The sequence below is a fragment of the Trifolium pratense genome, linkage group LG6, assembly GCF_020283565.1.
Source record: "Trifolium pratense cultivar HEN17-A07 linkage group LG6, ARS_RC_1.1, whole genome shotgun sequence".
Lineage (NCBI taxonomy): Eukaryota > Viridiplantae > Streptophyta > Magnoliopsida > Fabales > Fabaceae > Trifolium > Trifolium pratense.
The window spans coordinates 24,775,376-24,791,223 of record NC_060064.1 but is presented as its reverse complement, the minus strand read 5'-3'; the positions used below and the strand labels follow the sequence as shown (position 1 = coordinate 24,791,223).

General features: G+C 30.0%; 1 protein-coding gene and 1 pseudogene across 1 annotated transcript; one reads left to right on the top strand and one right to left on the bottom strand.

Annotated features, from left to right (window-relative positions):
- The first annotated feature begins 4 nt into the window (after positions 1-4).
- Positions 5-10,015, top strand: LOC123891969 (annotated as a pseudogene).
- Positions 10,016-11,403: 1,388 nt separating this feature from the next.
- On the bottom strand, positions 11,404-14,198 carry LOC123890810. Its single transcript, XM_045940511.1, has 3 exons — positions 12,469-14,198; positions 11,981-12,331; positions 11,404-11,885 (listed from the first exon to the last, which is right to left on the bottom strand). The coding sequence occupies exons 1-3, from the start codon at positions 12,553-12,555 to the stop codon at positions 11,613-11,615; spliced, it is 711 nt and encodes a 236-aa protein (XP_045796467.1). The 5' UTR covers positions 12,556-14,198; the 3' UTR covers positions 11,404-11,612.
- Positions 14,199-15,848: the final 1,650 nt, after the last annotated feature.

Here is a 15,848-nt window from a genome sequence, read left to right as displayed (position 1 = left end):
AGAAATGGCTGATTTTTCTAAATGGATTTTGAGTATTGGTGAAGGAACATTGGGTGGTCCAAATGATGGAATTGTCGACATTGAAATTCCTCCAGAACTTTTGTTAACCAACTTTGATGATCCAATACAAGCAATTGTTAACAGCACATATCCTAATATACTGGAGAACTACCTCAATTTAGATTATTTGAGTGTGCGAGCAATATTGGCTGCCAAGATTGAAACTGTTGAGCAGATCAATGAATTTATTCTTGGATTGCTACCAGGTTAATTTCTTAACTCATCATTATCTCAATCAATATATTGATTTTTATTGTTTAAATCAACAATTATAGTTTACCATTATACAAAATATATGTAGGTGAAGAACGAGAATGTTTGAGTGCAGATAGAATTGATAAAGATGAAATTAATTATACTGATCACTACAATGTTCTTACACCAGAATTTTTAAATTCTCTTCGCACTTCAGGTGTACCCAATCATAGAATCAAACTCAAAATTGGTACTCCTATAATGCTTATGAGAAATATTGATCAATCTCAAGGTCTTTGCAATGGAACCAGATTAATCGTGACTCAGTTAGGAACACATGTTTTGGCTGCAAAAGTGATTTGTGGACAGAACAAAGGTCTGTTAGTATATATTCCACGTATTGAAATTTCACCATCTCAATCCCCGTGGCCATTCAAACTGGTTAGAAGACAGTTTCCTATAGTTGTTTCCTATGCAATGACAATAAATAAATCACAAGGACAGTCACTAGACAGTGTAGGTTTATACTTGCCGAAGCCAGTTTTTAGTCATGGCCAATTATATGTGGCAGTATCAAGGGTTAGGACAAAGAAAGGGTTGAAGATATTGATTCTTGATCAAGACAACAAACCTACTAATACAACTACTAATGTTGTATTCAAAGAAGTCTTCCAAAATATTTGAAAGGTCAAAAATATTTATTTTTGCTACAAACACATCATATACTTTTCAAACAATCTATACTAATTTTTTTTTTTTATATTGCAGGTTAGATGAATGCAATCAACATCTGGTTGGTTCATTTTATTGCCTATGAGTCACCCTAAACTTTTGTACATGATCAAATGAATCGTAACATATATGTTGCATCTTTTTAATATTATTGCAATATATTTATAATATATTTGCATTGTTATTTCCAGATTCATTATATATGTAATGAAAATATTCACATCACAACCAATTGTCCCAAAATAGTTCTATTCAAACTACAAGTTTACTTTTTGGAAAATCAAGGATGATGCATAAAATCTTAAGTTCATGTGAATCTTCCATAATGATATCAAATATTGCCTATTCTGATTCAAACTATATCCACACCTAATCTATCAACTCACTCATGTCTTTTCAATTAAGATTACTATCTCCATAATCATTACACCTTTTTTAATTAATAAAAGCAAACACAACTCACTCTTACATTACTACTAAACACTCCAAAATCAAATTTCTCAAGAACAATACCAAATATGGATAATTCCATAATCACAGTCACATATCCTATTATGGGTGGATTTCTTACTGCACATGTTGTTGGTGAGGTGAGCAAACCAACATATTTTCTTGATACATTCAACCTAGATGTACTTTGTTGCATTAATAAAAATTGTTCATACAATATTTTGAAATTACAAGACCATTTACATCCGCAAACAAACTGGAATTTACATTTATCATTGTATTGATCATATATGTTTTACATGGTTTAATACTCAAATTTTATAAATTTCAATACAATTGTTTTTGATCACCATTTTTGTACAAAACACATCAAGCCTATTGATGATAAATTTCGCAAGTGCACGAAATCACGTAGTAATAAAAATATCGATCCACAGGGATTGTGTGATCAAACTAGTCGAACGGTGTTCATAGACATTATACAGAAAATACACATAAATTGGGGGTATGTTGAGTAATGAATTGCTAGAAAATGTGCTTTGATATAGTGGAAAAAGCGAGGTAGAATCATCGGGATCATCTAGTCTATAGCTAACCGCATGCAACCTACAATGTCATAAGATCTACTCAAGTGTTCACAACTAGATCGACAAATTAGTGAATCGCAATCTCTTGTCAAAATCCACTCTATTCGTTGTCGATACTCCCCCGATCTCTCGGGCGGAAGCTACCTACAACGAATGATATTAACGCGCGTCAATCGTTCGCTACACTCTATGCCTCAATCTCTCGACCGGAGACACTCGAGTGCTCAATACAATTCAGTTCAGACATTAAATCAATACTCTCGCACGTGACTTAACTCAAAATCATTACAACACTAATGAAGGATCGTAAAGCATTAGAAACAGACTTGAATTGAATGAACACTATAAAGAGAGTAAGATCTTACACAATTGCAGGTTACATTCAATGAACTACATCCTAAACTACCTAGATTCTACCTCCGAAGGAGTTTAGCTCCTCATCGTTCTTCGTACGCTTCCTCGCTTCATCGCCACGGCTCGTGAATCCATGATCTGATGCGCTTGGAGCTCTCCACTGGAGTGTTGAATCACGATCTTCAGTTCCAAGACCAGAATGTAGTGAAAAGTTGCAGAATTTTCCAACCCCAAAACAGAATTATGCAGAAAATATATATACAGAAGGCAACCACGCCGCGCGCCAGATCTACCACGCCGCGCGTGGTTGCAACTCCATCACTATGCCGCGCGTGATAACAGAATCACGCGGCGCGTGATCAAGTCAGAGGCAAACTTCTTCTTCAATCAAGACTTCACGCCGCGCGTGGTCAAAGCTACGCCGCGCGTGATCAAGTCAGAGAGCAACCCAGTTCCTGAACAAAGCTTCACGCCGCGCGTGGTCAAGTATCACGCCGCGCGTGATAAGAGTGGAAATCTTGGCTCCCTGTGAGCTCCATCACGCGGCGCGTGATAGGCTACGCCCCCAGCGTAGTGAAAATCCTTCATTTCCTGCAGTTTTTCCTGTTTTCTTGCAAAATAAGTAATCAAGCTAATGGTTAGATTTCTCTCATATTTATTGCTAAAAACCTACTAAAATGTATCTAATGTTGCTAAAATAGGCATGGAATAGAGAGTGTGACGATTTGTCATCACCTATTTTAATTTTCTTTGATCAACTACCTTCAACTAATATAAAGTTCTCATTGTATTTAAACTTTTTATATAGCCTTATGGTGAAATGCAACCAAAGTTTGTTCAAGAAGTCATTCATGAGCTTGATCAACACTTTATTCTTATTGATCGAAATAATCGTAGAATGACGGTCGGATTCAATCGCTCCTCACAACACCCACTTATATATCAGGGTTGGAATGAAATGAGAGATTTTTTTTAACATAAATGGTAATAACAGCTTCGTGGTGGATGTTCTTGAACAAGAATTCCAACCACAATCACTACCATCATATCATTCTCTTAAGCACATTATGCCCGTAAATAGATCTTTCAATGTTACACTCACTGAAGCCATGGCCACAAAGTCACAATTAGTAAGTTTCTATTTTACTTTAAATCTGCATTTTTTTCAATTGCCTTTTCAAACTTAAAATACCAATTAAAACCTTATTGCAGAGCCTGAGAAAAGACTTTGCTGCATGTATAAGAAATTCTGGATATAAGTCTGTTAAGCTTTATGGACCAATGGGACACGAAGTTAATGTCTTAGTTGTGAAATGCAATCCACAAAAGTCATGGATGATCAAATTTGGAAGCAATTGGAAGAAATTCGTTGCTATGAATCATTTTGTTGCTGGTGACAATCTTAATTTCCAATTTATCAACCAACAAAATTCCAATCTGATGAAAGTTATCAAAATAGTTTGATAATTATTTATATCTTATCTAATTATGAAACGTCTCCATATATATTATGTATGTGTTTCTTATTATGTAGTTGAAGACATATATATTATTAGCAAGGTGCACTTTGTTATTATTATTATTATGTTATCATTGATTTTAAAATATCAAAAAGTATCGTTATTTGCCATATAACTTATATATTTACTATAGACAATATATTCTTCATAACTAATTATCAAAATTCAAAATAAACACAAGTAGCATATGCTTATAATTTAAAGAACATAACACAAAGATCACCATACTACAAACACATTTCAATGTTCACATCACATGCAATCCAATGTCTCATAATGAAACTTCATTTTTATGTACTTATGCATGACCAATTTTAAACAAATGGCTCCTACCATAATAATAAAACTTGAAAAGAAGAAAATGACCTACTTTGAAGTGATTACTCTCACAACTTTAAAATCAGTCATAACCCAACTTAAAATTATGCTCCGAACCACATATTAACACCAACTTCAATTGATAAGTATGCCCATCATTAGTAATCTTTCAACATAGGTAAAATTAAATATAAACTAATCAAAATTCTAGCATATAGACTGATATCAAAAGAAATGTTTCCCAAATCAAAAGTACTCCTACTGTGAAAATATAATGATATTCTTCGCGCGCGCTTTCCAAAGCATATACATCACCAATTCGAATCAAACATCAACATCATCTTCATTTTTTGTTTCTTTTTGATAAATAAAATATTAATTGAGAAAATATTTTTGTACTATATAATTAAAAGAAACTTTTCCTCTGACCCATCTGCTACTTCAACAACATCATTAGTATTATTTACAACAACATACTTTCCCAATCTAACCACACAATCATGGATTTCGAAAACAGGTTTTTTCTTATTCTACCTTCAATTCAATTTAATTGGTGTATATATTCTTTCATCTTCAATTACATTATATGTTTTATTTTATTCATTACCAGTTTATGAAACTTCAATTTACAAAATTGTTTTCATTTTGATAGACAAACAACGATTAATATAGAAGAACTTGAAGATCACTACAATCCCTCTCGTGAGACTTTAACAACCACGAATCTTCATTATACATACTGGACAGGTTATAATTCAAATGCTAGATTAGAATGTGTTCACGTTTTTGAATTCACTATTAATCACCTCAACAAAGCAACTCCAACACAAATTGTAAGTTTCTTCTTTTTTAAGATCTTATAACCATTGAAATAGTTATTTGTTCAATATCATCATAACATTACATTTTTTGTATCTTCTGTGATTTATAGACACTACCATCCTATTTCTCCAATTATGTACGTGGATTAGGTTATAATAATCTCATTCTTGAAGGACCATTGATGACAACTTCAAAAGTTTTTTTGTACATTCCAGAAAATGTAACAAACAAATGCAAAATAATAAGAGGATGGAAGAATTACTGCTATGACAATGAAATTGAACTCGGAGATAGATTAAGATTTGAATTTTTAGTTTTTGGAGTCAATGTATGTAATGTCACCAGAATATAGTTTCAATTTATGCTACTTTCTACCTATTTATGCACCTTCGGTGTATTTCACTTTGCCATTTCATGTTCTATGTAACTTTCTTTTAGTTTTTATCAATTACTTTATATTTATTCATCATGTGTAACCCAGTATTATCATATTATTACTTATACATATTTCTACAACAAAGACAAAACCAATTTAAATAAAAACTTCATTGAAAATAAACAAATAAAATACTGAATGTTTACAATACTACTAACACAAATAACAACCCTAAATGATTATAATTAGACAGAAATATAAATCCTACATCACAATATAATAATACTAACCAAACTTCATTTAGTACATTACTTGACCATTTAACCAACAATTTCATTTCCTAAAAGTATCGAGCAATCAATTCATCAGTATCATCGACCAACAACGCTTCATCCAAGCAGATTTCCTCAACCACAATTATGTTAGAAGTACTTAAACCCTTGGGACTAAACCTTAATATATCATTCATTAAAATATCATTCTTCTGAAAAAACTTAAGCCAATCCTTTCCCAAATGCATAACGTTTTCATTCTCTGTAACAAATCTTATTTTGCATATGCCAACCCTAAACAGAGGTCCAAACAACCTTACCTCATCAATGTTGTACCTTCTCAAATTCTTTACAAAATTTTTCGGAAATTCCTGCATTTTTGGAACATTGTCATATATAAATAATATTTAAATACTTAATATTATATATGAAATTTTTTTTTTATAGCTAACAATTATAAACCACATATACTTACCAAATAAACTCCATCATTGGACATTTGAGGTACAACGAAATCAAACTTAATTGAATCATCGTATTTACCGTACAAACTGTGATACGGTGGAATTAACGATGCATAAAAATTACTATATTTTTTTATATGAATAGAAAAATCCTTCCCTCCATGATAAGCCAACAAAACTTCATTAAAATCTTGTGAAATATCATAAAAGTCCCATATTTCTTTCCATCCGGTTGTGATACGAGGACATTCTGCATTCATATTATAAAAAACTAAATGCACAACATTTCTTGAAGAATCAACAATATTCCAACAACTTGGTAATTCTTTTCCAAACATATTAACAAAGCCTGGATCAATTTCACCCTCAACCTTCAAACAGCAAATAAATAATATACAAAAAAAAAAAAAAAATTAGTAGACAAACTTCCAAAACATACAACAAGCTAATATTTCATTTCATTTAAATACACATTGAAAATAAATGTAGTTACCAAATCTTTTCCCATCACTGTAAAAAACTGAGCCTTCACATTTTTGTTAATCAATTTTTCCATCTTGCAAATATTTAGATTAAAATAAAATCCTGCAAAATAGTGACAACTCTTAGTAACTTCAAAAAAAAAAATTAAAATGTACTGATACGATTTTTTTTTCTTTAAATAAATTTCCCTAACCTAAATAAAACTAACATATCTATATTTGACAACTACTTTACCTTTTTCTTGATAATTAATTTCCTAAGTTATTCTTCTAAACTATATGTATTTATAGCCAAAGTACATCCACCTACAAACTATATATTGATTTGACTACACAATAAAATTCATGTTTAATTTACTTTTCTTACACATCTTACATGCATCATTAGTCTATTCAAAGTCACATTGTGTTGAATTAAAATAAAAAATAATTGAATTTTAAAAACAATTTTCTATACCTACTCTAAAACTTTTATCACAATTCTATTTTAATTTTGTATTTTTTAACATAATGGATGAGATGTAGCAACTAGGCGTGTTTGGTCTTTAGTTGAAAGTACAATAGTTCCCTTTTTTATTTTCTTGCAGGTATTTGGAATGGATGTGTTTGGTTGCCAATATGACAGCCTGCAAAAATTCACATGTAACTATGCCTTATTGTACTTCAGCTGTTCTTTTAGATATCATAACTCAATGTAGGATAGAATATTGTCTGAACACATTCAGAAGCATGCTTATTTCTACATTGATATCAACGTTTACTATACTTGGCCCAACATTCATTTCATTAAATCCAAGACCTATCAATTTGGCAGTTACTATTCTTCTATCTACTACAAATTTAAACACTATTCTACTTCTTCTCAAATTTATGAATTTTATTTAATAACTATAAATATCCATTTTTTTTTTCTTAATATATCCATTTCTTTTTTATTATCTCAACTATGATAACATTTTTTATGACACTTATATTTCAATTTTGTCTTATTTAACATAACAAGTATAACAAATGCATTACATGCACCAAGTTAGCGTGTTTCCCTTTAAGCTTCAAGTACATCACATACTTTTTCAGCTTTCTATCAGGTATTGGGAAGCGGTTTCTTTGCCAAAATAATAGCCTACATCAATTCACATGTAACTATCAATTTACTATACTTCATATTTTCTTTTTTATATCATAACCAAATGTGACCTAGAGTATAGACTGGTCACCACAACCATCCTATGCCCTTTGTTGTCATATGCATTGAAGTTTTTGATAGTTGGGCCTACATTTAATTGATTCAATGCATGACCTATCAATAGATACGGTTACTATTCGTGTATTCTTCTACAACTTAAAATAACACTCTACTTCTTCTCAAACTATCAATTCTATTTAATAACTCTAACTATTTAATTTTCTTCTCCACCTACATCCTGTCTATTCCCTTATCATCTACACGATGACAACATTTGATTACATGTATTATCTATAATCTTTCTTTTTCTTTTACTACATTTTCTATTTATGTGACCTAACAAATAAAAAATTCCATTTTTTTCCTTTCCAGTATTGCTGAAGAATTAACTATGCCGGATTTTAAAAGAGATTTCACATCTGGACCACGTTACATTGAAAATTTGGAACACAATGTAATACGACAACAAGCTGATGAAAACAACCCAGAGAGAATTTGGAATGTTCATCAAATCAATATGATTAGATTCAAACCATACACAAGGCTAGAATGTGTCCATGTTTATGAATTTTCACTTACTCACGTTAACAATGCAACAAAAACACAAATAGTAAGATTTTCCATTTACTATATTTTTATTCATCAATCACAAATCGTGTAACCAAATTGTTTAATTCTTTTTTCTTTTTTCCAGACAATGCCAAAATTATTCTCCGACAATGCACGCGAGTTTGGTTACAAATTTCTTATCCTCGAGGGACCAAAAATGACATCCACTAAACTTCATTTGGACATACCGTCAAATGTTTCCGAGAGAATCAAAATTAAAAGAGGATGGAAAAATTATTGTTACGACAATGATATCAAGTTAGGGGATAGATTAAAATTTGAATTTCTTGAATTTCGAGTTAATGTATGTCGTGTAACCAAGATCTAACTTGTATTTGTATTAATATTTTGTTAGCAACTATCGAAATTTAGTTTAAATTTCAAGTAATCTACTATCAATCTAAAGTTGTACTTACAAATCGTAATTGGCTTATATCATACGTCTTAATAATTTAAACCATTATTATTTATGATCCACTAAGTATAACTTAATATACTTATATTTTCATTCATCACTCATTACTATTTTTACTACCACAAGTCACTTCTCAATTTTGTCACTCAACACCAACAACAATATTTTAATTCAATATGATCATCTTAACAAGTTAAGAATTTATGATTTCATTAAATTCTAATAACCACTACCTACAACAACCACTATAATAACACATTCTCAATTGAGTCAATTCTACTTCATTGAACAAACATTTCAATTTCTCTTTCAATAACCATACTTAACAATGTCATTCAAAAGAAGATCTATCAAGTTTAATGAACAAGGAGCATTTGTCACTGCAAATATTATTGGTCAGGTAACATATTCGAAATAAATTATTCTATACACACCATATTATTTGTTTGCAATTCAACTTTATACTTTTTTTCTTTTGTAGCCATTTGGAGAACTTGAACCAACATTCATCAACCAAATTGCTCATGAACTAGATGAAGAAATCATTCTAATTAATCGATATCTGTCAGCTCGATTGCCTGTGAAATTCAATTGCTCTTTAACCAAACCTATGATTACCGAAGGATGAGAAGAAATGAGAAAGGTTTTTGGAATTGAGGGAAATCAATTGGTTACACTGACTTATGCTGGATTTAAACGTTTCATTGTTGATGTTCACTCGGGGGAACTAAATCCAAATGAAATGCCACAATTCCACTCTTTCAAATTTGAAGACAATGAACCACTTTCTTTTAGTGTTAGACTGACAGATTATGAAGCAACCAAATGTCAATTGGTTAGTAATAAATTTCTTCATATTTATTCAAATAATTTCACTTTGAAAAATACTTTCAATAATCCTTTATAATTCATGTGCAGACTTTAAATAAGGAATTTGGAGAATATGTTAGAACAACAGGATATGACCAAGTAATGCTGTGTGGTCCAAATGATACTCTAATTGCTACAAAAATCATCAAATACAAAGTTCGATGGTATTATACGGTCAAATTTGGATCTCAATGGAGAAAATTTGTATCCACAAATGGATTTGTTTCTGGTGATGTGCTTAATTTCATGTTTATTGACAAAGAAAGGAGCAATGTCATGAGAGTTGTCAAGCTAGAAGATTAAGGAATAGTCCTGATTATGTTTCATTATTATATTTCGAATTTTCAATTTATATTCCAGTGTTTGTTCCCTTTTATTATCCCAGTTTCTGTAACTTTTATGTTTATTTAATGAATTATTTCTGCTAAATATGCCTTTGCAAATTTGATTTTATTGTCCAAAATGAAACAAATCTTCTTTAAGTAGACGAAATTATAAAACAATTTAAAAATAATTGTATATATATATATATTGCATTAACTATGTATTATTCAAGTATTGGATTAAGCTATGAATTGTGAAAAACAATTCTACGTCACAAAACTATTCAACCAATCTATGCACCATTCTACTTAACTTGATCTATACTATTATTGTCCATGAGTAATAAAAATCATATCTGATATTCATGTCAGGAATCTCTATACACAAAGAATCTCTAGGTGGTATATATATATATATATATAACATGTATCAAACGAATTTCATTCATGAACTATTAAAAAACTACGATTACTCCTAATGGCTTCAAACAGGTTTAACTTTCAACTATCATTATTGTTTTTCTTTGAAATTTTGATGATTGTTTATTAGTTTTATTTCATATATTAACATTTTGTTTTTTCATACCAATATTTGTAAGCAATATCAGCAACAATGAAATCATTTCAAACAATCAATACTTCAAAGAATATGGATGGGACTTACTAATCACAAAAGCATTCGAAAATACACACAATCAAGCTATTATGGTATATTATATATTTGAATTCAAATGATTATAATTAACTTTATTTATTTTTAACATATTTATCTGTTAATCAAATTGCAGCATTTGCCAAAAGGTGTAGCTGTTGTAACAATGCAAAACAAACATGAATTGGTTTTGCTTTCAAAAGACAAACCTATATCTTATCACTGCAAAATTATCTCTACTACAGCACAACCAAAAGAAAAATTTATAGGACGAGCCTATCATGCTTACTTAGATGCAAATTCTCCTTCAGTCGGTGACCAGTTAAATTTTGAACTTGATAAAACATCGCAGTACCTTTTGGTTTCTATAATTACAACTCATCAAGTTTAAATTTATCTTTAAAGTATCTTGCTCTGATAAGCTATATCTTCATGTAAGGCTATTTTCTATTTGTCTATCTATCCAACTACCAATAAGAATTATGGTTATGTAATATAAACACTATTTATAAATCTAATTTTTATTGTACTGTACTTTAATTTGTTGATATAACTAATGGTATTTTTGTCATGCTTCTCTATAACTTTGATCAACATCTAAATGACAACCTATTAAATTACATATAACTATTTTGTACAGGCATGATATAAGCTTCAATCACATAAAACTGCCTAAACTTTAAAAATGTGCTTCATAATCAATTATCAATGCACATTCAGATTAACGCAAACATTACAAATTAAACCATAAAACATCAAAGAACTTATACAGCATTCAACAAGTTTCATAATACAAGTACACTTACCAGATTAACTAAACTGAACATAAAATGCTTAACATTAGCCTCCTAACATCATCATAGATCATATATTGTCCAAACCTTCTACATACTACATCCTTCAACAATTGAACTTAAATTTGACTTCACTTAACATCAGGATCTGTACCAATTTTGTAGACATGACACTTCTTTTCCCATGTTGCTACATCCGAATCAAACTTAAAACGCAGAATATCACCTTTGTAAAAATCGTTGCATTGACAAAAATGATTCCAGCAATAACCCAATTGAATCTTATAAGGAGATCGCCTTCCTCTCACCTTCAAATCATACACCTCTCCATCATCTAAGCAAGCAGCCAGTGCAGACCAATCATTCTCCTTCAGATATTCATTAAAATCAGAACATTCTATTGTCTGATACAAAAAAACAATTGTAAGTTATAAAATTGAATGCTAATAATTATGTTAAATGATAAAACGAAATATTAATCGTAAATCATATACTTAACTAAATTGTCTTCCATTGTCATATCACCCTTCATTGTAACATCAAAATATGTAGTTTTCAAAGGAAAAACACTTCTACTATGAAAATAAGGAATTTCAGCACAACAATCAAGTGTCTTTATATTCTTAATTGCAAAACAATCATAACCAAAATAACTAAAAGTTACTTCAACATCATCTGGAAATCGGTAATACTCTCTCAGTTCTTTCCATCCACCAGTAATCAGAGGAAATATACAACCTAATGTGCAGGTCAGAGTATGGTGAGGACCAGATTTATTCTTGACATACCACTTTATTCCTATTGGAACATCCAATTGTTTTCGATAATTAGGATCTATTTCAGCAAATTCCTACAAATAAAATTAAAATAGAACATTAGATACAACTTTATCTACTTCACTAAAATTTTAATAAGCAAAAACATAATTCTACAAAATCTCGATTTTATCTAACGATTAAATACAAGTTTATCAAAATCAACTCATACCTGAAATGATAAGGATGCAACAGAAAACATTGCTTTTGGTTCCAAATTAAAAACAGAGTTCAAATCTTCAAGAGAAGGTTCTTCCATCTTCAAGAACTCTATCACAACTTACAATGGAAAACTATGACCACAATATGAACTAAAATTATGCTATAATGTATACAACTTATATAAAATAAGAAACAATCACCTTTAACATTTTTATTGTTACATCACATCACATTATTAAATATAATACTTTTATATCTTTTTTTTATTATTCACATGTAACTTTATATTTTTTATATTAGGAACAACTTCCAATATATTCTATTTACATAAAAAACAAAAAAATAAAGAATCTTACAACATCAAATATCAAACTATCAATACATGTCATACATGTCACTCTTAAAAAAATTTATATATTGAAAATTATAATTTTGCATTATTTTACACTTCAAATATATAATAACATATTGCTTATTTTCAACTATAAAATATCATGTCCATGACAAAAACATCAAAACTTATCAAATCCTTTTTTATCTTTCCAAATGGAAATTATTGATGGAAATAACATTAGAGAAATACTTGCAACTACACCGAAAACCACTTTTCATATCATTCATTATGGAAATCAGGTAATGATCCAACTATTCTAATGCAAATTAATTCATAAATTTCTTCATTATTCAGTATTATCTCAAAAAAAAAAAAATCACATCTAAATTCTCGATACACCATATCATGTTAACATATATTTGAGTTTTCTATTTCTTATACATTTTTTTTTAGTGCTATGCGGAGGTAGATCCAAAATTTGTTCTTCAATATTGGAGAGAACTAACAAGTATTTGGCATATTTTACACAACGGAGATTGTTCTAATCTGCTGCACTTTAACAACAACTTCGATCATCCTCTTATAATTGGTGGTTGGAATGCATTAACTAATTTTCTTGAATTAGATAACAATGTTGATGTTAAACTTGCATACTATGGTTATCAATGCTTCCGCATTATTTCTAAACATGTGATTGAATCTTCAAATCAATTACGACCATTTCATAGTAGAAGTACTTCTCCACGGTGTACTATATGGTTTGATATCATATTAACACAAGAAATGATTACAAAAACGACATTAGTTGAGTAATACTTTCAATTTATATTTATTATTATTTTAATATTCAATTTTTTTTAACTACATCTTACCATTTTTTTGAAATCTTTTGTAGGTTTTACAAAAACCATTTAGTCAATTCATCAGATTATATTCATTTGATGAATTAAAAATCTGTACTGATGATGGTCGACATAACAAATTGTATGTTATTAAGAAGAATTATCCAAGGAAGAAGACAAAATTAGGATACCAATGGAATGATGTTTGTACCAGAAACAATTTTCTACCAGGAATTACTCTACGATTTAAATTTTGTAACTTATATAGATGTCATCTTTTTCAAATTTCATTGTAATATCTGACATTTATATATTTGCATATGATGATAAATTCTCCAACATTATATATTTATATTTTTAGTAACTTTATTTCTTCTATATATATAAACAATATTTCCATTTGGTTTATTAAATACATTTGATTTTTTCATAATTGTATTTACTATTTTTAATGTAATTACCTACTTTTTTTTCTTACTTTTCATATATAATTTTCAAATTAAAACCAAGAAATGCAGCCGATAACTTAAATAACGCGCCGCAGGCGCGACCCGTGCGGACGCACGGGTATTATCCTAGTTGTGTTTTAAAATTTGCTAATTAAGTTCTCATGTTGCTCCCAGCCAACTTAAAGTTCTATTTTGTCCCTAAATACAGTTTGGATGTTATGTTTCGAAAGTTATAATCTGCTCGGTTTGTTTTAGATGTTATTTATTTTTGTTATATTTGGTGATTTATTTGTAGTTATGGGTGAAAAATGTTCGAATTATTCTTCTTCTCTCACCCATAGAGGGGTGGTTTTAGGTCAATTTTTGGCCTAAAATCACCCCTTTACATTTTTTTCTTCTTGCTTTTTAATACAAATAAGTGATTTTCACATAGTTTAAGTCTTATAGTTTTGTTTTCATCTTTGCGATTTTATCCTTTGTTTTGATTTTCAATATTGTTGTCCCGTCTTAGTGCGGAGTATTGTTGTCCCGTCTTAGTGCGGAGTATTGTTGTCCCGTCTTAGTGCGGAGTATTGTTATCCCGTCTTTGTGCGGTGTTCATTTGTTTCAGGTTTGAAGATTAAGGTTGATCCAGTGCAGATCCAATCAATGACTTTTGTACCATCAACGCTACAGATCCGGCGACATGAATGTTCCGGAAACTTCAATATAGTCAAATATGTAGGCTTTTGCAATATGCCGTTTGATGCTATTAACACGGATGCTGTGAGTTTGTTCGCAGATTCATCCTTTTTGTTTTTAGCGATTTTGATTTGTATTGCATCGATGTACTCTTATCAATTTGAATGAATGAATATCTTTTATTTAGTCAAAAAAAAAAAATGTTCGAATTATGTTCATTGACTTAATTCCCAATTATTTTGTTCATGCGAAACTGAAGGATGAATGTCTATTACCTCCCCACATGTGTGGAGCGGAGTTGCCACAAAGCTGAAAAGGTTAATGAATGGGCACCAACTCTTTTTTGTGGTCTTAATGAACCGACTCTTATATAAATATGTGTTTGTTTCGAATCTAAAACAATTTGCATTCTCTTACAATTATTTTAATTTCTATCATCTCATCTCTTTTTAACCATAATTCCACTTGAAAGAATCGTGAAATTCGACCATATTAAAAACTAATTTTTACATATGTTTTCGACTACATAAGATCAACAGAAACCGATGTGTATTTATGTTTTAAGTTTAGAGATGTTAGTTTTGTTATTTGAGTTTGTGTGAGTTGTTGTTAGTTATTTGAGTTTACTTTAGTTTATTTGAGTTGTCATTTTGTTTTTGTTATATGATTTTTTTTTTACAGTAGTTTTTGTTATATGAGCTGTTAACACAATTTATTTGAGTTTTTAGATTCAGTCACTTACCTATCTTCTAATATTTTTCAATTTTAAAACAGTTCTGAATGTAAATTCCGAACTTGTTACACGCAGATCCGATTCATATTATAATTTCTTAACCACACTTATAGATTAAAACGTAATTTTCAAATTGTATTTAATGGCAAAATGGAATTTGGAGGGAACCTAGGAATAATATGGGGGGTTTAAAGAGCAAAAGTTTTGTTTTTTTACCGGTTCCTACCAGTTCAATAGCATGGTTGATCAAACAATTGAACTAAACCGATGACCCCTCTGATTCTTAATTCGATCGACTGATTCGGTTCAATTTTTAAAGCACTGATCACATACTCGTAATTTTATATACAT